This window comes from Sminthopsis crassicaudata, chromosome 2 (genome assembly GCF_048593235.1).
Source record: "Sminthopsis crassicaudata isolate SCR6 chromosome 2, ASM4859323v1, whole genome shotgun sequence".
Lineage (NCBI taxonomy): Eukaryota > Metazoa > Chordata > Mammalia > Dasyuromorphia > Dasyuridae > Sminthopsis > Sminthopsis crassicaudata.
The window spans coordinates 500,911,009-500,935,126 of record NC_133618.1 but is presented as its reverse complement, the minus strand read 5'-3'; the positions used below and the strand labels follow the sequence as shown (position 1 = coordinate 500,935,126).

The following is a 24,118-nucleotide window of genomic DNA, read 5'->3' as shown; positions in this document are numbered from 1 at the left end:
CCTTTCGATTGCTTGCTCAACAGGAGAGACGCCTGATTTTCATGAGAATGTTCAAAAAACTTGTTTTGCTTCTAGAGATTTCTCCATCTTTTTATTAAATGGTGACCACTCACCATTCTGAGCCACACAGAACAAGCAGTACTCAAGCACATTTGGGAAAGAGAAGCCCAAAGTCATTTTTGTAGACGGGTAAATAGAAAGATGACCTTGTACATAATGCTTGGAAATATTCCAAAAACAATTCAATTCAGTAAACACCTAACCAAAGGTCAGATGCAATCCTAAGTATTGTGGGTACAAAGATTAAGAAAAGAAAAACAGCCAGTCCCTGCCCTCAAGGAATTTTAGTCTACTAAAAGGAGTTAAGTGTACACAGAGAAGTAAATACAAATTGGACACAAACTAAAAATACAAAGTAATGTCAAGGGAACAGAGGGAGCAAGACAAGCAAAACAAGAGGGAGGAGGAATTCCATAAAACCTTCCCTTAGAAGATAGTAAGTACCTAAGGCCTGGTGGCAATGAGAGGTTCCAAAAGACAGAAAACAGAAAAAAGCATTACTGGCTTGGGGGACAGATGACCTACCCAGAAGTAAAGAGGTGAGAGGTGTAATATAATACAGATTACTAAGAATATTTATTAAATGTCAATCATCTGCAGAATAATGTGGTAAGGTGATGAGGAGTAGAAAATAAGAGTACCTACTGTGTGCAAAGCCTTAATTAAAAGGAACAAAGAAGGAATTTCTAAAAACTCAGTCTCATTTAAAAAGCTCCATGGGTGGAAACTGATGGATTCCAATATGAACTTGTCTTAAAGGGCCAGGGTTATGAGATAGGGGAAACCTTGAGGCTATATATATGTGTATGTGTATATATGTGTATATATATATATATATATATGTACATATATATATATACATATACATGTTATATGTATATATATACATTTATATATATATTATATATGTATATATATATATACACACACATATAATGTATGTATGTGTATGTAGTACCCAGTACCCACATTCTTTCTGCTCCTCTGCACAACAGAAGATTGTTTCAGCAAATATTAGCCCCTGTCTCTCCTAAGAGAGGATCTGGAAAGTATAAGAAATTGGAAAGCAAGCTACTCACCACTGCTGGACTTCCTTCTCAGTAACTGCAAAAGGAAAAAAGAGAGAAGTTTTAGCAATTAGTTAATAAATATTTATTAAGCACCTACATGTGCCAAACATTGTGCGAAGTACAAATTCATTATATTGAAGAAGAGGAGAGGAAGGGGCATAGGGTAAAGAAACATACACACACACCGATTAACTCAAAATGTTAGAGTTTTAAGGTCAATAAAGACTATCTAGTTAAATGTCTTCATTTTGTAGACAGAAAAACTATTAGTCTAAGAAGTGACTTACCCAAAGTCACAGAATAAAGTAATCCAAGAGCATTTATACCAAATCAAAAGCCTGACCCTAACCTATCTTTCCAGCCCCACTGCCTGTAATTCTCTTTTTTTATCCTTTCTACAATACAAACCAACTATCCTTGCAGCTCTCACCCTTGGTATTTTAGGTTCTATGTCCAGGCCTTTGCACTAGTTGTATCTCATGCACAGAATGCCTCCTTCCACCCTTCTTCTGCCTTTTAGCATCCCTAATATCCCCTCAAGGAGAAGTTCAACAGTCTGATTTTGGAAAAGCCTGGACTTAGATGAACTGATACCAAATGAAGTGAGCAGAACCAAGAGAACATTATACGGAGTAACAAGGAGATCATGTGATGATCAACTGTGATGGACTTGGCTCTTTTCAACTATGTAATGACTAGAGGTAATTCCAACAGACTTGGGATAGAAAGTGCCATCTACATCCAGAGAGAGAACTATGGAGACTGAATGTGGATCAAAGCACGGTATTTGCATCTTTTTTTATTATGTTATTGTTTGTTTTGTGTTTTTCTCCTTTTTCATGTTTTTCTCCCTTTTGATCCAATTTTTTTTTTGAACAGCATGATAAATATGGAAATAGGTTTAGAAGAATTGCATATGTTTAACCTATAAATTTGCTTGCAGTCTTGGGGAAGGGGGAGGAAGGAGAAGAGGGAAAAAAAAGAGAGACAGACAGAGACACAGAGAGAGAAACAGAAACAGAGACAGAAACAGAAATGGACAGATGGATGGGCAGACAGAGACAGAGGAAAAAAAGGTAAGGAAACAGTCTCTGCTCTCAAGTGGCTCATATTCAAATGGAGGAAATAACATGCGCAAAAAACTGGACATAAAAAATATATAGTATAACTGAGATATAACCCAAGAGGGAAGGCACTTGGATTGGGGGAACTAAGATTTTGCAGAAGTGAATGCTGAAAACTATCTTTGTATGTATTTGGAAAAATAAAATACTATTAATTTTTTTTTACAAATTCTGCATAACTCTGTAAGAAATGACCAGCAAGAGGAATACAGAGAGGCTTGGAGAGACTTACATCAACTGATGCTGAGTGAAATGAATAGAACCAGAAGATCGCTGTACACTTCAATGTTGTATGAAGATGTATTCTGATGGAAGTGGAAATCTTCAGCATAAAGAAGATCCAACTCACTTCCAGTTGATCAATGATGGACAGAAACAACTACACCCAGAGAAGGAACACTGGGAAGTGAATGTAAATTGTTAGCACTACTGTCTATCTACCCAGGTTACTTATACCTTCGGAATCTAATACTTAATGTGCAACAAGAAAATGGGATTTACACACATATATTGTATCTGGGTTATATTGTAACATATGTAAAATGTATGGGATCGCCTGTCATCAAGGGGAGGGAGTGGAGGGAGGGAGGGGATAATTTGGAAAAATGAATACAAGGGATAATGTTATAAAAAAATTATTCATGCATATATACTGTCAAAAAATTATAAATAAAATAAAAAAACAAACTCTGCATAATATTACAAAATAAATTTATTGTGATCGGCTCAAATGCCACCATCTATAAGAAGTCTTTCCTAATCTCCCAACCACTAGTGCTCTCCCTCTAAAACTCCCCCTCCAAACTACCTTCTTTCAATTTTATTATTTTTATCAATTTTATCAATTTATCAATTTTAAATTTATCTTTACAGGCATATGCTGTAATATCCAGATATGTATGTGAATAGACTATAAGTTCCTTGAAAACAAAGACTGTTTCACTGTTGTCCCCAATACCTAATGTAGTGCCTGACACAGAACAAAGTCTTGATCAGTGCTTTTTGATCAATTAAGATTCTTCTCTTACTCTAAGAATCAAATTGGTTATAAAGATGCATCCCCTTAGTAGCCTAAGTAAAATTTCCATTCCCTCTGTCTTATCCTCCTTGCCTAGGCCATGGAGCAATCCATCCACGGCCATTTACTGATTAGATTTGCTATGGCACTGTGAAAGAGTCAAAGACAAATGAAATGGCCTATTCTATCAAAAAACTGAGAGCCTGTCACTGCTATGAGCGCTGTACCATTCTAATCCAGTCTTTCTAATCCTTGAACCCCTTTGGACTGATGCCAAGACAGACTCTCCTGCCCTGCAGGACATGTCACAGCTAAACCTCCCTGGAGTGAGTCCTCAGAAACACTTCACATCCCCTTAGGAAAGGAAATGCCATCTTCCACCCCAGATGGGACTGACTCACATGGCCTCCCTGAGCAAGCTCAGTCTGAGAACAACTCAATCTGGTGTTTGGTCTGGAGCAGAGGCCTCACTGGGGCATGGCCCTCCATGTTGATGGATGGCTATACTGCCTGGCAGAGTTCAAAGGAGGCATTTCTTAAGTAACTACCATGGCTTGTTTGTGTTGAGTTATTATTAATGACTACAGAACCTTTCTCCTAAATCAAGTATTGCCCAGATGTATCTGACAGCAGCAAAGTTAAAACGCACACGAGAAGCCTCTCCAACATTAATATCAGCTGAAACAGAGAACCAGCTCTCCTGGACACTCATTAAAATCAGTTGACAAGCATCTATTGGGTGCCTGCTATGAACTGGGCACTGTGGTGTGTGTGTGTGACAGAGAGACAGAGAGAAACAGAGACAGAAACAGAAACTGATAGACAGATGGACACAGAGAGAAAAAGGCAAGAAAACAGTCCCAGCTCTCAAGTATTCATCTCATATTCAAATGGAGGAGATAACATGAACAAAAAACTGACATACAAGATATATAGTATAATGGAGATATAACCCTAGAGGGAAGGCACTTGGATTGGGGGAACTGGGGAAAACTTCCTAGCAAAAAGCTCTGAGGCCCCTTCCAGCTTTGATATTCAATATTTCTACATCTCTACTAAGCCTTGGCCTGAACTAGACATTCTGTGGTTTATCAATAAGTTCCCACGAATCTTGAAGAGTCAGACTGTACCTCACTAAAAATCCTTGAACGAGCAAAAATGTATGTGTATTGTCTGTATGTGTATATTTAGAGATGGAGACATACACATATTTTCACAGAGATATCATAGAGACCACTGAGCTAGAAGGGATCTTAGACATCACATCTACCTTTCTTGTTTCACAGATAGCTGTTGTTCAGTAGTTTTTAGCCAATTCTTCTCCTGAGCCCATTTAGGGTTTTCTTGGCAAAGATATTGGAATTGTTTGCCATTTTCTTTTCCAGCTCATTTTATAGATGAGAAAACTGAGATAAATAGGGCTGAGTGACTTGCTCAGGGTAACACAACAGGTAAAGTATCTAAGGCCAAATTTGATTTCAGTTCTTGCCAACTTCAGGCCAGCTACTCTGTCCACTGAACCACCTAGCCTGGTTGCCCCTCATTTCACAGAAAAGCAGACTGAAACCCAAAATAGTTTTCCTAAGGTTTCACAGGACCAGGACTCAAATGTTGGTCTTCTGATGTCAAAATCCTGGGTTCTTTCCTATCATGTAAGAGTTGAGGAAGACCTAACACCTAAGTTTTTGCATTCCCCATCACCAACAGCCTGTCCTGAAACTGGTCCTTCCTCAGAGTTTAAGGTTGGTAGGGAAAAGCAAGAAGAAGCACAAATTCCCTTGGCTCTTCCAGGGAATGCTTCAGTGCCAGGAACACAAAGCCTGGAACCCAAGGCTACCATTGGGTAGTTCCTCACCCCACCCCCATTCCATGTTAACCTGCTGAACCATGAATAGTGCCCAAAGGGCAAATTCTTTATTCAACTAAGAATTAAAACAAATATTTTTGTTTGAGAGATTTTTAAATTCTTTGTCCTTATCGCTATGTTTGTTTCCATATTCCTTTCATTTCCAAATATATCCCCCATCCTATCCTTATAACATAATGTAAAAAGGTAAGAGGGGAAAAAAGCATTTCTGTAAAACTAACCCACATGTTGACTGAGTCTGATAATACATGCAATATTCCATGGCCAGAGTCCTCTAGTTCTGAAAAGAAGGGAGGGATGAAAATAGGAGATGCATTCTCTCAATTCTGCTTCAGGTTCAAACCTCATCATTATCAATATGCAGAGCTCAGTTTGATTCATTTGTTTTTCTAGTCACATTATGGAAACCTTTGTGTAGATTGAGCAAAACCAAGAGATTTTGCTGACTTTATTTTATATCAGTCCATAAGTTTTCTTAGTTTCTTTGAATTCTTCACTTTTCCACAGCACAATAATAGCCCATTATGCAACAGTTAGAAAGTACTGGAGATAAGAGCACCTTGCCTGGAGTCAGGAACCCCTAAATTCAAATCCAGTCTCAGAGGCTTAGTATCTGTGTGATCCTGGGTAAGTCACTTAACACTGTTGGCCTGTTTCCTCATCTGCAAAATGGGTTGGAGAAGGAAATGTCAAATCGCTATAGTATCTCTGCCCAGAAAAATGGAGTTAAGAAAAACAATAATCATAATTTCTTTAAACAATCTGATTTGGAGATTTTTTTCCCCCTAAAGACACCAACAACTTTTCAAACTAAAGTTTGAATCTGCATGTTTTCTAAACTACTGACCAAAGACATTTCACATGTTCTTAAAACTGAGTCCATATTTTACTGTTTTCAGTAAACTGTTTCTTATGGTACATTCCCCATTTCTAAATAGATTCATGAAGTAAGTAACCACAGAACGTCTATGCTTTACTTTCTCTTCGTTTTCCTTTTTTCTCTAGTCACCAACCCTAAGCTGCAGAGTGGCAGAGAAATTGAAAGGGGCTTCATCAGCTTAAGCAATGTAGCTACATTTCAGGGAGTCCGGGAGAAGAAAAGAGAGAGCACTGAGGTTACTTTCCATAATAATAACCACTCCCTAATGTCTCTAGTTTTCAAATCCAGTCTCTCCTTTGTGTCCACTGGTCTATTTCCTCCTTTAATGTTAACTTATGTCATATCAAGAGGTTTCCCCCATTCTTTGCATCGATGGGAGTTCTGGGTATGGAATACCACATAAAATATCATACTTTTTTGATATGTTGTTTAATTTCACTAAACTGTTTCCCCCTTCTTTTTTCATTCTATCATATAAGCTGGTTCTCTGAAAAGGAGAAAGGGAAGAGATGCAGGTGTTTGAAAAACAAAACAAAACAAAATCCATGAAAATGTATTTTTAAAGGGGAGTTCTCTCAGAGGTTTCTCACTAACAGAATCTCTGACAACCTTGTCTTTACTGTGACGGAAACTATTCTATTAAAAGGGCTATATCCTACTGAGGTTCAGAGTGGTGATAGCAGGACCACGTCAGGAATCAGTCAGAAGGCCAGTACTAATCCCTCATCTACCAAAGTTCTTACCTCCTTCAGGGAAGAAAGCATTAAGAATATTACCAGGAAAAAAAGGGGGAAAAATTACCAAAACAGTGCCTGACATATAATAAGCACTATATAAGAGTTAGACCACAATGATGTAAAGAACATTAATAGGCTTCAGAATTCTGATCAACAGAGTGATTAACTTTAGAGAACTCAGGGGTCTTTGATGAAATATTCCTCCCTCCTCTCAGTGGGAAGCAGAGGTAAGCTTTGGGATGAATGAAGCATACTTCAGGAGCAGTTAAGTTGCACAGTGGAGAGAGATTTGAGTTTTGAATCCTGAAGACCTGAGTTTTAAATTCAACTTCAGATACTTAATGCCTGTGTGACACTGACAAGTCACTTACCCTCAGTTTGTCTGTTTCCATATCTATAAAATGGGAATAATAATAGCATTTACTTCTCAGGGTTATTTTAAAAAGCAAATGACATAATAATATAAAGCATTTATTAGCACAGTGCCTGGTAGAGAGTAAGCATTATACAAATTTTAGCTAGTATTATAATACATATTAGATATGATTTGCCTGTTCTTTGTTATAAGGGAAATTTTTTTTTTTTTTTATTAAAGAAGGACTACTTACTTTATTAAGGTTTATGGGAGGATATTAAGGACATATGACAACACCAAATCAAATGGGAAGTAAGATTCCTATGTTGAAGAGTAATCAACTGAGTATCAGTTCCTGTCCTCATAGAATTTAATATTTAATATCCAAAAGGGGCATGCTGATAATGACAGATATATAGGACCTAAAGGCAATCTTTAAAAATTTAAACAGCATGTAGCATCTCCATACTACCTCCCATCTTCAATTTCCCACTTACATGTTAGGTCCCTGGGGTTTAGAGTCTTCTGGGTTCACCGTTCTAAAACTAACTCACAGATCTTCCCTGGTACCTTCACTTTTTTTCTTTCTTTTTTTTTTTTTTTTTTTTTTTTATTCATTTTTCCAAATTACCCCCCCTCCCTTTATTCCCTCCCCCCGACGACAGGCAATACCATACATTTTACATGTGTTACAATATAGTCTAAGTACAATACATGTGTGTGAATATCATTTTCTTGTTGCACAATAAACATTAGAATCCGAAGGTACATGCAACCTGGGCAGACAGATATTAGTGCTAACAATTTACATTCCCCTCCCAGTGTTTCTTCTCTGGGTGTAGCTACCTCTGTCCATCATTGATCAACTGGAAGTGAGTTGGATCTTCTTTATGTTGAAGATTTCCACTTCCATCAGAATACATCCTCATACAGTATTGTTGTTGAAGTGTACAGTGATCTTCTGGTTCTGCTCATTTCACTCAGCATCAGTTGATTTAAGTCTCTCCAACCCTCTCTGTATTCCTCCTGCTGGTCATTTCTTACTGAGCAATAATATTCCATAACTTTCATATACCACAATTTACCCAACCATTCTCCAACTGATGGACATCCATTCATCTTCCAGTTTCTAGCTACAACAAAAAGAGCTGCCACAAACATTTTGGCACATATATGTCTCTTTCCGCTCTTTAGTATTTCTTTGGGATATAATCCCAGTAGTAGCGCTGCTGGGTCAAAGGGTATGCACAGTTTGATAACTTTTTGGGCATAATTCCAGATTGCTCTCCAGAATGGCTGGATTCTTTCACAACTCCACCAGCAATGTATTAGTGTCCCAATTTCCCCACATCCCCTCCAACATTTGTCTATAAGGGAAATTTTGAGGGTTGGGGAAAAGATTGGGATTTGACAGGGATGCTATAAAAAAAAATGTCACACATTCTATGTTCACTGTTTTTTTCCTTTTTCTTCTGTTTTTTTTTTTCTCTCACACATTTTTTCCTTTTGATTTTTCTCTCCCAGCACATTTCATAAAGAAATGGGTATTTTAAAAATTAATATATATATATACACATATATGTATATATATATAAAACAGAAAAAAAAACAAGAACATATGCATTTCTAAAAAATGTTTTTAACAAAAAAAATTTTTTAAGATGTTCAATTCCTTAGATGTCATGATGAATCAACCCAGAGGAAAAATGCTCCTTTAATTTGTTAATCCCTTTGATACCAAATCCCAGACTATGTAAGAGAAAAGCCCACTCTCCAATTTCTGCTGCCTACTCTTTCATCCCCTTCCATCTTAGTTTTAGACTATGTTGTTCTCTTCTCCCTTATTCAATAAACTACAGTAGCTCTCTATTACTTCTAGGACCAATTATAAACTCCCCTATTTGGCATTTAATTCCCTTTCAACTTTTCTAATTTTCCTATGTTTAAACTCCCTTCCATTTATTATATGATGCAGCTATACTATATATCTGCTCCTCTTCCTACACAAAAGCAATTGGTGATGCAGTGAATGGCGTGCCAGATGTGAAATCAGAAAATCCAGTCTTAGGCATTGATTAGCTATGTGATATTAGCAAGTCACTTAATCTCTGGGTGCCTCAGTTTCCTCGTCTGTAAAATGGGGATGATAGTAATAGCATTTACCTCCAGGGTTATTATGAGAATTAAATGAGATAACTGTAAATCACTTAGAACAGTCTTGGCACATAATACGCACAATGTAAGGGTTACCTATTATCATCAGAACTCATTTACAATCACTGTGCCTTTGCCTTACCATTCCTACAATGTCCTAAAATTTCTGCCTTCTGGAATCTCAAATTTCCTTAAACACTACCTGCTTCAGAAGTCTTTTTCCTCACCTTCTTAGCCGCTAGTCCCTCCTCTCCAAGACTAATTTGTCTGACTTGGAAACTATCTCCCTCATTAGGTTGTAAATTCCTTAAGGTCAACCAAAGAATTGTTTCATTCTTGCCTTAGTATTCCTAGCACTGAGCACAGTGCTGGGAACATAACAAACATTTAATGAGTTCTATGTGATTAAGATTAACTGAAGAACCAAATTCAGAAAGCAAGGCCAACTGTGATGCTGGTAACTTTGAACTGACCATCTCCTTTCCAATCTTAGATCTGAGAAGCCACTGGTATCCACTCTTAGCAACTTTGGGTTTCTGCTGGGAGTCAGGGACTCAGGATTGGGAAAACTGCAGCTGAGTACAGATCAAAGACACAGCCCAGATTTGGAACAATTGGAGACCAGGACGACAATCCTCTGACTCTCCAGGGCCCTGGGGATCTCCTGGTTAGCGGGTTCCTTAACCCTCCAAACCAATCTTAAAAGCTGCAATAGGCTTGAAATTGAGTAAGATAATGAGGCAGAAAGAAGATGTGTCAATGTGCAAGCAGCTGATAAAAATAGAGACCGAGGCAGCGGGAGAAGATGCCAATTACCTAGGATGGCAAGACCTCAAATAAAAGAAAGCAATTTTCTGAAAGAAAGGTTTCAAATGCATCTGGCAGAAGATGCAGGCTAAGGGAGGGGCGCACAAGCCCATCCTCTAGCCAAAGGAAAAAAGAAAAAACTATGGCCCAGACAAGTCATGTATGAGATGGCGAGGGAGGGGTGCAGGGGAAAGAGAGGAGTAAGCAGGATTCTGGGGTGAAAAAAATCACCCTTACCGTCACAGATGAAGAACAGAATGGGATTCAGGGCCAGGGAGATGAAGGACATGAAAATTCTCAGGCTGGAGGTCAATTAGTCCATTCCGGATGTCCATCAATTAGAGAACGGTTGGGTAAATTATGGTATATGAATGTTATGGAATATTATTGTTCTGTAAGAAATGACCAACAGGAGGAATACAGAGAGGCTTGGAGAGACTTACATCAACTGTTGCTGAGTGAAATGAGCAGAACCAGAAGATCACTGTACACTTCAACAACAATACTGTATGAAGATGTATTCTGATGGAAGTGGATATCTTCAACATAGGGAAGAGCTAATCCAATTCCAATTAATCAATGATGGACAGAATCAGCTACACCCAGAAAAGGGACACTGGGAAATGAGTGTAAACTGTGAGCATTTTTTTGTTTTGTTTTGTTTGTTTTTTATTTCTCTTCCCAGATTATTTTTACCTTCCGAATACAATTCGTCCTTTGCAACAACAACAACAACAAAATTCAGTTCTACACATATATATTGTACCTAGGAAATACTATAAGATATTTAATATGTATGGGAATGCCTGCCATCTAGGGGAGGGGGTGGAGGGAAGGAGGGGAAAAACTCGGAACAGAAGGGAGTACAAGGGATAATGTTGTAAAAAAAAAAAAAAAAATTACGTATGCATATGTACTGTCAAAGAAAATGTTATAATTATAAAAATTAATAAAAAACAAAATAAAACAAACAAACAAAAAAATTAGTCCATTCCTCTGCATCTCCAAAGGAAGAGGTTCCACAGGTCTCCAGCCACCTGTTCCATTGCCTAACTAATCTTACTGCCAGACCAGAGATAAAAGAAGAGTCCATGGTTATACAGTCAACACTACTCTTAATTAATCTGGAGAGTTCTAATAAGTATTTGTATAATTCAAGATCTCTCTAAATTCCCAGGAAACAAAACATCCTAATTTTCAGAAATAGTAAATAAGTAGAAATACCTCTGTCTCATGTTCTAGATTTCTACCTCCAGTGGGAGTGATCGGGATAGGGGAAACAATTTTTGGAGGATCCCAGGGAAGTAGTATATGTAATGATAATTCTACTAATAATAATTATTATTATAATGATTATAAGAAAAATTATTATTATTTTAGTAATTCCTTATAATCACCAAAGTGCTTTAAATTGAATTTAATTTAAACTGAATTATTTCATTTGATCCTATGAACCCCTGAATGTGAGATGGGATAAATTATTCCCATCTAATGGATGAGAAAACTGAGCTCCAGAGAGGCTAAATAACTTCCCTAGAATCGCATAATTGTAGAAGGGGTCAGCTATTCCTACTGTATGTATGCTAGAGTTATTCCTACTGTATACATGGTATTCCTTTACTGACACTGCCTTATTCTTCAGTCTCAGTTGGTGCTCTCAGGGGAAGGTCTGTGTTTTCCTTTTGACAACTTGTCCAACTCAAGACAAAAAGAGGGGACGCTGGAAAGCTGGGTGCTCTGCCATCAGTCCTCCCTCCATCAATGTTCCTGCATTTCAGGAAAATGAATTAGAATGGCCCTTTCCCCCTTGGTCTCAGAAGCATCTGTGATGCAGGCAGTCAGCAGGGAAGACAAACATGGCCAGATTAACGTTCCTCCCCCTGCCCTAAGCACCCCTGCTGGCCCCAGTGGGGAAATGCTGCATAATGTGTGCAGACAGCCAAGCCCAAGAGAAAAAGGAGGGAAGCCACCTCTTTTAAGTAGTAATTAACCTTTAGGAAAACAAGTTCCCTTGAAGGTTTGCTCCCAGCTTTGTAAAAGGACCTAAGAGCTTTTAATTGCTCCACAGCTGGGGCCAAAGATGAATAGCTTTCATCTTCTGGTCTAACCACCTGCTCCTTCCTTTTTCCCACAATCCCCTCCAGTAGTTCCAGTCTAGCAGAATCCCAAATGCCAGAGAGAGCTCAAGTGCTGAGCTTTCTATCCATTTTTCTCATACGCAATCCTATAACGGTCTTTTGTAGATTCCATTCAAAAACTACTGGGAGGACATTCTAGATATGGAAGGGGAGCTGTGTCTCACTAAGGACCTTCATCCAGCTTGCTAGTCAAAGAAGGAACAATCCAGGACAAATAAATCAAATCTGTCCATCTATCCTTTCTACTGGGCAAGACAGAGAAGAGGAAATATTCTTTCTTGTTTTCATTGATTCAAGTGGCTAAGTGATAACAGTAGATAGAACCCAGGTGCTGGAGTCAGGAAGAACTAAGTTCAGTAAAGAACTAAGTTAGTAAATCTAACCTCAGATACTTACTTGCTATGTGATCTTGGACAAGTCATTTAACTCTATCTCAGTTTCCTCATCTGTAAAATGAATTGGAAAAGAAAATGCAAAACCCCAAATAGGGTTAGAAAAAAATCAAAAACTACTAAAATGACTTGTTACAAAATTTTATTGATTCATTCTTCTCTCAGCTCTCCATAGCTACATGAATCTCTTTCCTACCCTTTCTCTGAACCTCAGTTTCATTATCTTTAAAATTTGGAGGTAGACTTAGATGATTTCTGTGGCTCTGACATTATATGAGACTATATAATCAAATCCCAAAGCTCTATGTGAGAGCAGAACACAGCCTCTCAACAACAGCTGTAGGATTGAAAGGAAATTCTGATTCAAAGATGAATAACATCTGGTATTCAACACAACAGCCTTCTACAAACAAAACTGGTGGGGAAGTGAGGAACAAACAGGGGTAAAGGTCAGTCTCTGGAGCCCCAAGGTTGCTATCCTTGGGAGATACACCAGGGTACTCTCCAAAGAAAAAAGATTTGCTAGCTAAACATCTTCAGTTCATCATTTGCCAGGCCATCAATCAACAAGAATTTATTAAGCACTTATTATATGTCAGACATTATGCAAAGCTCTGGAGATACAAAGATAAAAATTAAACCATCCCTATCCTCAAGGAGTTTACATTCTAATTGTGGAGGCAACATGCAGCATTTAAGTATGTGTAATAGATATAAAATGAATATGAGGTAATTTGGAAAGGGAGTGTTCTAAACTGAGGTGGGGAAGGGAGGATAGTATATGAGTTGGGTCTTGAAGAAAACCAGATTATGTTATCTGTGCAGAATAGCAGGTGGACCAGCATGCCTGCATTATAATATATAAGAAGACTGGAAAGATAGATAGAAGGTGACCAGGTTTTGAAGAGATGGAAACAAGAATTTATGCTTGAATCTAGAGGCAAGAGAGAATCACTAGTTAAGTGAATCAGAAGTGAGACAGTGGGGGAGGGATATAGGGGTTATATGATCAAAGCTGCCCTTTAGGAAAAATCACTTTAACTGTGGAAGATGAATTAGAGTAAGGACACAGGCTTGAAGCAGGAAAATCAAATAAGAGGTTGTTGCAATAGCCCAGGAGAGAGGTTATGAGGACATGCACTAGGAAGTGACTGTATGAATGGAGAGGAGGGATTATAGCTGGTATTTGTTGTGAAGATAGAAACAACAGGACAACTAATGGGATTTGGGAGGTGAGCAAGAGTGAGAAATTGACAATAAATTCAATTAATAAGCCTGGATAAACAGGGCCCTAGATTTAAAAAAAAAAATTAGTTTACAAAAGGGGTAGGTTGAGGAAGAAAGAATAAATTTTTGTTTTGGATATACGTTTGAGATACCTTTGAGACTTTGAGGTGGAATTGTCAGGAGACCAGGGTTAGAAATCTAGCATATATATATGGTGATTAAACTCATAGAAGTTAATAGTGAATTTCTGAGAGTATAGAAAGAAAATGAGAAGATAGCTCAAGATAGACTCTTGGGTATATTCATTTAGTGGACATGACATGGATAATGAATGAACAGAGATAACTAGGAAGGACTTCAGATAGATAGTAGAAACAAGGGAGAACAGTATCATTAAAAACCACAAGTAAAGAAAATATCCATGTAAGAAGGTTGAGGATAAGGAAAGCTATGGATCTGTCAATTAAGAAATAGTTGATCAACTTTGGAGAGAGCACTATCTGTTCAGTGATGAAATCAGAAGCCAGATTGCAGAGGGTTAAGACTGGAAGGAAAAGTGGGATCCACACTGATTGTAGATAACTTTGTAGATAACTTTTTCAAGTATAGATGAAATGTTGTAGGACAATAGTAACCGGGAAGAGTAAGATCTAGTGAAGGTTTTTTAAGGATGGAGAAGATGACTCTTTGTAGTTAACAGGGAAATAACCAGTATATAAGAAAGATTAGAGAGAGTGGGAAGAAGAGGGGAGGCAATCTGCTAAACACAGATGGGATTGAGGGTATACATAGAGGGGTTGGTCTTGGGAGAAGCTCCTTTTCTTCATCAAAGACTGGAGTAAAGGAAGAAATGGTGGGCGATGATTTCAAAAGGTTGTGCTATGAAGAGGAGGGAAAAGAAATCTCAGTGAATAGTCTCTTTCTCTAACTCTATGTGCACCTAATGTTTGAGGCAAGAACCTCAATTTAAAAGGTGGGGTGAGAAGGTTTTATTAACAAGGGCTTCTTTTTGGATTGGGATGACTGTTAAAAGGAATGAAATAGAAAATCAATTAGGAAATAGAAACAGGTTGCTTAGCTCCATTGAAGGAACAATTGAGATTAGAAAAATCTGGTTACAGATCCTAAATTCCAGAGCATCCACTGGACTGTCTAGTCCCAGATCTTGGTCCCAAGATTGGCATGTTTTGAATCTGGTACCCAGAATCATAAGATTTGGATTCTTTAGGAAGGAATTTTAGACACTATATAATCTAAACTTCTTTCATTTTCCGGATGAAAAAAGCCTAAGAACTTAAATAATTTAACCAAGGTTACATAGCTAGTATAAAGCAAATAACTAAGTTTCAAATCCAGACCATAAGTTTGTAGATGTTAGAATTTATTACTGGTTAGCAGGGCCATTTTTTTTTTTCTAGTTAGGAGGTTATTGAAACCTATCCAAGAGATATGAAAATTTATTTAAGGTCCAAACATTCTTCAGATAAAAGGCCAAAAAGGGAGTCCAGTAATTTCTGAAATAATTTGATTTGTTTTAATGATGAAAAGCTTCCCCTGACACACCCAAGAGATTTTATCAGTGAAAGAATTCCTCTTTTATGATCCCTGGGTCAACTTTGTGACAAGTTAATCACTTAATTAGCCCACTATGACCCCTTTAAAAATTAGCCCTTTTGGTTTTGTAAGTGTGGGATTTTGGCAAATGATATTTAAATACATAGGTAAATACTGGTATTTAATTACCAAACTGGATGTTGCCAACTTAGTCGGCTTACTATTTGTTCCAGCTTTGTTCCAGTTTAGTTAAAAAAAAAAAAAAAAAAAAAAAAAAAAAAAAAAAAAAAAAGCATGAGATAACAAATCTGTTTGATTTATCAGAAAGATTGTCATATGTCAAACTATTTCTCTCTCTGACATAATTTTTTTATAAAGACTGATAGAAACTCCAATTTTTATTTAGGGTTATTTTTTTAAATCCCTGAGTTAGAGAAATATTTATTTGGGAGCAATAACATCATAGGAACTCAAAGGGAAAATACTGTTTTTAACAGAAGATTAGAGAGTTAAAAAGACACCTTAAACCCTAATCTCATTGTACAAATGAAGAAATTAAGGATGAGCAAGGATATGAAGCCAGAATTCCCATTCCAAATCCAACTGCATCTGCTTAACTATGGATTTCATATAATGCTTACTACCTGTCAGGCATTATGCAAAACTAAATTTAGCTAACTTAAAATTATTACGTTGTTTGGTCCTCACAATAACCCTAGGAGGTAGATGGTGTAATTCCCATTTTACAGGTGAGGAAACTGAGGTAAAACAGGTCTTCCGTGACTTGCCCAGGGTCACAAAGTTAATAAGTATCTGAGACTGTTTTTTCTGACTTCAGGGCTAGTTTTCTATCCCCAGTTCCACCTAGCTGTCCAAAATAACTTAACCTTATTGCCCCACACAACTCTTTGTGAATGTAAAGTGTAGAGTATCAGCCTTCATTGATAGAAGAAATATTCTTGCTAGGAATCTGCTACCCTTAAAGAAATCACAAATTCTTTTTTGTTTAAATTAGGAAACTAATGAGTTCAAGGTTCTCCTCCCACCTGTATACACAGTCACAATTGTCCCTTGGCCAGAAACAATTGTGGGTACAGAAGCTGCATTAAGAGGTGAAAATAACTAGTAAACCTTCACCTCATCCCCACACCATCACCACCTCTATTTGATAAAGTAGTTCCTGCTTTTCTTTTTGTTCTCATTCTTTCCTGAGACATCCTGTTTTTAGCTAAGTCCCTTCCCTTTCCTTATGGTTGCCAACCAAGCATGAAATTAATTGGGCTGCTTCTGAGGCTCACACCTCCAATGGGACACCAGCTTCCAAATGCCAACAGGAATCAAGTCACTTCTGACTAGGCTAGGTCCCCAGAGTCTTTCCAGTCCTGCCATTACCCTCCAACCTCTCTTGGCTAAGAATCCTTGTGTGCCTCTTGCTAGGACTAGGGGGAAGCGGAGGAGGCTCCGCCATCTACCAATTCCTAGGACAGAGCCTAGGGATTTTCTCAGCCTGCTTTTTAGAAAGCTGACTTACTTTGTCCACTGATCATACAAGACCTTTGATGAAAAAGTGGCCCTCTCCTCACCTTAATTTTTTTTAAATGCCTGATGTCATTTAGATTGGATTGGCCCTACTATAATTACACACATCTTTCACCATATTAATTCTTTTGCTGTTATCTACAAATTTGCCAAGGACTTTTCATCCTACAAACAAAACAAATGAACATTCCCTGCTCCCCCCTACAACCTCATTAAAACCTGTAACTACAGTTCTTAATCTCTCCTTTTCCCAGTTAAATTTGTTAAAGCCTTCCACAATCAGTGCCTCCTCTCCTTTCTCCTCTCACTTTTTAAGCCTCTGCAAACTGGCTTCTAAATTCATCATCTACAAAGAACATTATCTCTTATTTTTCTAGCTACTATGATTTGTTCACAATTCTTAGTCTTGACCTCTGAGCAGTATCCACCTTTGGCACTATTGATCATCCTCTTCTCCTAGATAACTAACATCCTCTTGGTGTTTTTAATTGCACAGTTCTTTCCTGTTCTTCTTCATCCCAGTCTAACTTTGTTCATTCATTATTCAACCCAAGCCTGCTAACTTTAAATATATCCTGAGGCTCTGAATTGAGCTATCTTTTCCTTTATCTTTATACTCTCTTTTGGTGATTGATCTCCTAAACAGCTATGGGTTCAATCACTTTCTCAATGCCGATGACTCACACTATTAAGATCATCGACCCAACAAAATCTCTAGCCTGTGGTTGGAGTTCAGATATGCTCTAGAAATGAGAACTGTTTTGAATAAATGAATGAACAAAATGTATTCATTAAGCAATGCTACGTGCTAGGCACTTCAATAGTTCAGATCAACCTTTACCTTTATTAAGATAAGTCTGGTGCAGGCTGATTTTAGAAAGGCTTGGAAAGATTTACATGAACTAATGCTGAATGAAACAAGCAGAACCAGGAAAACATTGTACATAACATCAACAGTAAGAGTGTTCGATGATCAACTGTAATGGACTTGCTTCTTCAGTGATCCAAGGCAAACTTAATAAACTTTGGATGGAAAATGCCATCCAAATACAGAGAATTAGGGAGACTGAATGTAAATCAACACATGCTATGTTCACTTTTTTTTTTTTTTCTTTTTCTTCTATTTTTTTTTCTCTTGGTTTTTTCTTTTGTTCTAACTTTTCTCTCCCTACATGATTCATAAGGAAATATGTTTTGGGTTTTTTTAAGGAAATATGTTTTTTTTAAAGGAATGTACATGTATAACATATATATATGTTTCTACATGTAACTGGGGAAAATAAAAATTAAAAAAAAAAATAAATCTGTTGCCGCTCCCAATCACAAAATACATTCCAAACCAAATAGAGACAACTTTGAGATTATCTATTAGAGAATTATATATTTAGAAACAGAAGAGACTAAAGTTTAAAGATTATTGAGCCCACTCCCTTCCCTACACGGTTTACAAATGAAGAAACCAAGACCTAGAAAGGTTGAGTAGTTTAATGAGATTTCTACCACCTATATGTAGTTGAGGTAGAATTTGAATTCATCTTCCTTTGCCCAAATCCAACATTACCCAATATACCATACTGACTCTATTTTGGAGCCCTCATCTGTGTCTTGAATTTCAGTCTTGTTTCACTAACTTGGGTATGAATGGTACAGCCTGATGAAATGTTTAATTCCTGTTCTTCCCAGTCCCCTATATAGTCTGAAAGCATTTACTGCAAGATTTTTCTATTCCAGATGATTTCCCTAGTTTTTCATATTGCCGTAGAAACTATTCTGCCCCCATATGAAATTATGATTTCCTATAACTTCTTTATTATTTGTCTATGTTCTTAATTGTGAACAAGACCTATAACAGAGCAGGCTAATAAATGGCTTAAGTCTGATAGATAGTCAAATCTGTCTAAAATAGCTAGGATATTTCTTTTTTTACATACTAGCTTGTGGGTACTAAGCATTGACAGAGAATTTTATGATTTGTTGATTGATTTCAATAAATTTCCCAAAAGAGAAGTGAAACTGGAATTAAGTCTTCTGCCCCTCAGGCTAAAACCACAGGGTAGGTAGTCAAGGCCATCTAATCAAGAGGAGGAGGTGAGCTATTGTCCTCCCCCTCTTTGCTTTCCTCCATTTCCCTCCCCTCCTCAAAATATTCAGTAAGGCAAGAATGATAATTAAGGAGTGGACCTACCAAGTGAGAAAAAAAAAAAAACAAAAAAAAAACTACATTTTGAGAAGATTGGCCATTTCAAAAATGCCATAAAGGGGGTCAAAAGAGAGAGTAAGTGCCTATTCCTCTCACTTTTGCTTTTTACTTAGAACCTCCAAACCCAGACAAACACAAAACACCCGCAGGTTATTCACAGCTGTCTTTCTAGTTAGAAATGTGAACTCTTTAAGCTGCTTCACTTTTATCCCCAATGCTTATTAGCACAGTACCTGACACACAGTAACTACTTAATAAAGCTGGTTGAATGAGTTAATGCTTAATCCCAATGTCTTTTATCTACTTGGAGAGTTTGTAACATCTTCAGCTCAAGCAGTTCCTTGCAACAAAGAGCTCAAAGCATATTACAAAGACCAGTCCAGTCTAATGGATGGTGATCAACATCTTTAAAAAAAAACAAAAAAACAAAACAAAAAATCCAATACACTAGATAACCTATTATACATATTTAGAGCACATTTTATCTTACTCCAAACTTCTGATCTCTTCTACTATATCCTTAATGAAGGATGTGCAACTCTTGTTCAAAGACCTGCAGAGATAAAGAACCAATCACTTCATGATAGAGGCTACTCCATCTGAGAACAGCTCTAATTATTTTTACCAATTTTTAAAATCATATGCTATACTAAAATCTGCTTCTTTGTCCACATCCACAAAATGTTCCACTAGCTAGACTAAACCTCCTGGAAATGAAGGACCTTCTTCATCTTCCTTAAATCCCCTCTTATAACTAATACAATGACTGAACATGGCACCAAGTAAATATGTATAGCTTTACTGAGAGACTACGTGGCCTAGAGGATAAAATGCTGGATTTGAAATAGGAAAGACCTAAATTCAAATCCAACCTCAGTTACTAATTGTCTGCAGTGATCCTTACTTAACAAGGCATTTAACACTTTCAAAGTCTCAGTTTCTTTATCTGCAAAATGTGGAAGAAAAGGGTTCCCTTCCAGCTTTAAATTATGACAATCTCAAAGCTATTATTATTTGGTTTAGAATGCATTGTGTGATTTTGAGGATTTACAGATTTATCTTAATGTTGTCCTTTTGTTGTTGTTCAGTTGTGTCCAACTCTTCATGATTCCACTAGAGGTTTTCTTACCGAAGATACTGGAGTAGTTTCCCATTTCTTTCTCTAGCTTATTTTACCGAAGAAATTGAGGCAAAAAGGATCAAGTTACTTGGCCAGGGTCACACAACTAGTGTTTGAGACTACATTTGGACTCAGATCTTCCTAACTCCAATCCCACCTAAACCACCTAGCTGCGCTCATGTTGACTTACTTAACAATAACTGTATTAGTATATAATACTTAATAAAAGATTTTTTATTCATCTACTCAAAGTAAACCTCATTCCCTCCAAACATTCCAATTCCAGCAATGGACTAGATATTGTACTGATAATCTCAAATGTGTAGATTCACTAATGTAAGATTATCATCCACACACTTTCTCATGTTGTGTTCCATGTCTCTTCATAAATCCTCCATAGAAAACTCAGCCAATTTACTGGAAGGCTTCCTATGGTCTTTAAGGTATCCATATAGCACTCAGGCTGCCCATATTCTGTTGTTCTTTATTTTATTTATTTATTTTTTTTTGAGGCTGGGGTTAAGTGACTTGTCCAGGGTCACACAGCTAGGAAGTGTTTAGTGTCTGAGATCAGATTTGAACTCAGGTCCTCCTGAATTCAAGGCTGGTGCTCTATCCACTGCGCTACCTCACTGCCCCCTGTTCTTTATTCTTTCTACATAACCAATCCATCTCTTTTTCCATCCAGAGGACATTAATTCTTAAGTCCAATGCATTGTTGGTAATGTGTCCTTGTACTCATCATTTACTTTTTCATTATCCTCTGAGAACCTCACAATTTTGACTACTCTAGAGAGATCCGACCAGATAATCATGATTTGAAATTTGCCCTGGACAAATTTCAAAGTAGCTAAATCCCACAGAGAACTCTGAGAGCTGACTACCATTGCTGGGTGGTAAAGTGGAGAGAATACTGGTCCAAGAGTCGGGAAATACGGGGTGGGGGTTTTGTAAGGGCCAATGCTGAAAACTTACCCATGCATATATCTTGTAAATAAAAAGCTAAAAGGAAAAAAAAAAAAAAAAAGAGTCTGGAAAGTCTGAGCTAAGACCTAACTTGCATTTAACCTATCTGCTTCAGTTTCCTTATCTGTAAAATAGGGATGATAACAGCACTTACCTCCTACGGTGGATATAAAAAACAAATGAAATAATGTATGAAAAGTGTTTTTGAAAACCTTAAAGTATCAAACAAATGCTTGATTTTCTTATTCTAGCCCCCTTAGTTCTCTCAGAAGGGAGGCAAGGGGGGAGGCAAAGAGAGGCTGAGTGATACCCCACAAGAGCTACCACCAAGGAGGTGAGAAGTGTAGAGCTAAAACTTTCTTAGTCCCCTTTAAACTCCTGGGTCAACTCCCAGAATACACATTCTCTCCTAAGAAGGATCCAGTATCAAAGACAGCTGGAAGTTCCTCCAACAAATTAATGCCATTCTCAACTTCTCAGTGTTTCTTCCTCTCTTTCAAGGAGCTTTTGTCTTCCAAAAAACTTACAAGAAAGACAGTCCCAGGAGCACAATATCAATGTTGAGTCTGAGGCAATTCCCTAAATTGAAATATCTCTTCTCCCTGATGGAAGCTCAGATCAGAGTAGTGACCATGGAAGGCAAAGCTGTGTGGCCCCATAAGGGAGCGCTCTTAATGCAGTGAGGAGGCTTGGAGGGAGAGAATTCAGAGAGCAGGAGACCTTGGTAGAGCTGGATCTTTTCAATTGACAGAGGAGGAAAGATAAGTAAGTCCCAGACACATAAAACATCATTTACCCAAGATCATACAGGAAGTTAGTGACAGAATGGGGACTGGACACTTGGGAACTAGGACAGGATATATAACTTTTGATACATACGTCTTTTCTCCACTTTCAAAAAAATGTCTATTCTAACCCAAGGAAACCCCCAACCCCAGATATGGATTTAAATCTTATCACAAATAAGACCCCACAAAGATAACAGAATTAATCTAATTCTACTTATCTCCCTGATGGCCAATGCAGTAGAGAGAGACAGAGATAGATATATACAATGCAGGATGCATTTTAGTGGGATGAAACAATCACCAGTCTTGGACCCAGGAGATTTCAGTTCAGATCTCAGCTTTGAACCAAGGAATTAAACATGATTACCCTGCCTTCCCCACAGAGCTATTGCTTAGAAAGCACACACAAATGTGAGCTATAGTAGGACTGAAGCAGGACAACCCAGGGGATAGCATACTGGACTTGGAGTTAGATGTAGGTGCAAGTCTCAACTCAGATATTTACTAGTTGTATGATCCTGAACAAGTTATTTAATATTTTCAAGCCTCAGTTTCCTTATTTGTAAAATGACAATCTTAATAGCACCTACCCACAAGTTATTGTTTTCAAAATCAAACAAAATGATGTATGTAAAATATTTTGCAGAAAAGGACAATATAAACGTTAGCCAGTTATTTTTCATAGCTGTGTGACCCTGGAAAAGTCGCTTTACCTCCTGGCTTCAGTTTTCTCATCTGTAAATTGAAGGGGTTGGTCTAAATAAATTCTAGGATCCCTTCCAGCTTTAAATCTATGATCTAAGAAGCCCAGCTTGCTCTAATTATAAAAGACAGACACAGGTTATCTTTTTATCTGAGGATGATGGGGCCAGCTCCTTCCACCTTCTTCATCTTGCTCAGTTAGTCCAGCCTCCCCTCTCTACTCCCAAATCCCATGCTGCCATGACTCCACCAGCCCCAGGGGCCCCAATTATTCCAAGCATGACCTCTCTCTAGGACTTTCTCCAGGCCCCAAAGGGTGAGGTAAATCAGCCTTGTTATACTTTTAATTGTGAACAAGGCCTATAACAACAGGTTAATAAATGGCTAAGATTGATAGAGAAAAGGGAGAGAAAAAGTCAAACCTCTGCCTAAAACAGCTAGGATAGTTTATACCCTTAATAATTTTCTAGTTAGTCCCATGGCCTAAGTCAAGGGCCCTCCCATAAGTGCCCATGTGCTCAGAGTCCCCATGAGTCCCCTTGGTCACCCCAGACCTAAAATGAGACAGAGAATCAGCTAACTGAACGAGCTCATTTTCCAGATGCAGTCTATGAGGCACAGAGAAGGGAAGAGATGGAGTTCAGTTATTAGACTGCAGAGGCTGCTCAGCATGACTCTAATGCCTTTTAATGAAACACACGTTAGCTTTTGCGTGGGTCTTAATGCTTTTCTTTCTCTTCCGGAGTCAGCTGTCCAACAAGGTGGATTTTACAATCCCTTCTTCCTCATAACCACAATCAACAACAGGCTCAAGGCTCTTCTCAGCAAAAGGGCATTCCTCTGCTGAGCTTGCTCTGCTCTGATTAAATTCCTTTTACTTCTGAAGCAAAGGCCATTGAACCACAGGAAAAAAAGATATCAGACTCTGAATTCAGACTGGGAGACAACATAAAGCCATTTAATCCAACAGCTTCATTTTAAATTCAGAGAAACAGGTGTGGGGACTTGCCCAGAGTCAAACCCAAAGGCCTAGTACAGGAATGAAGGGGCAAGGGAAGCCAACCACTTTTGGTTGGAGTGGATGGGAACCTTCTGGGAGGAGCTAGAAGAGCCTGAGCTGGGTATGTCTGGGATCAACAATGACCAATTGTTGGGTCCCCAAAATGGGGCCCATGACACTGAGTGGCACTTCCATACAACCCAATTTTTACCTTCCCAAGAGGCAAGGAAGACAGAAAGGGTGGCCCTTCATTTCTCCTTCCTTTTAAAACATATTTCTATGTAAAACAAGCTACTGTTAGCCAAGTGGCCCTTCTCAGCAGCTGTGGGAGAGTCATCCACATTCAGAGGGATAGGAACATCCTTAGAGCATCAGCATACATTTATATATACCGTGCATACTTGTGCCTGCCTGTCAAAA

General features: G+C 37.9%; 1 protein-coding gene across 4 annotated transcripts in view; it reads right to left on the bottom strand.

The window, feature by feature from the left end:
• NCS1 (neuronal calcium sensor 1) overlaps window positions 1-24,118 on the bottom strand; it is an 86,798-nt gene that overhangs the window by 27,849 nt on the left and 34,831 nt on the right. For all 4 annotated transcript variants that reach the window (XM_074293872.1, XM_074293874.1, XM_074293873.1 and 1 more), the window contains one exon: window positions 1,140-1,164. In XM_074293872.1, the coding sequence (XP_074149973.1) occupies window positions 1,140-1,164 (25 nt within the window). The remainder of the gene's footprint in view (window positions 1-1,139; window positions 1,165-24,118) is intronic.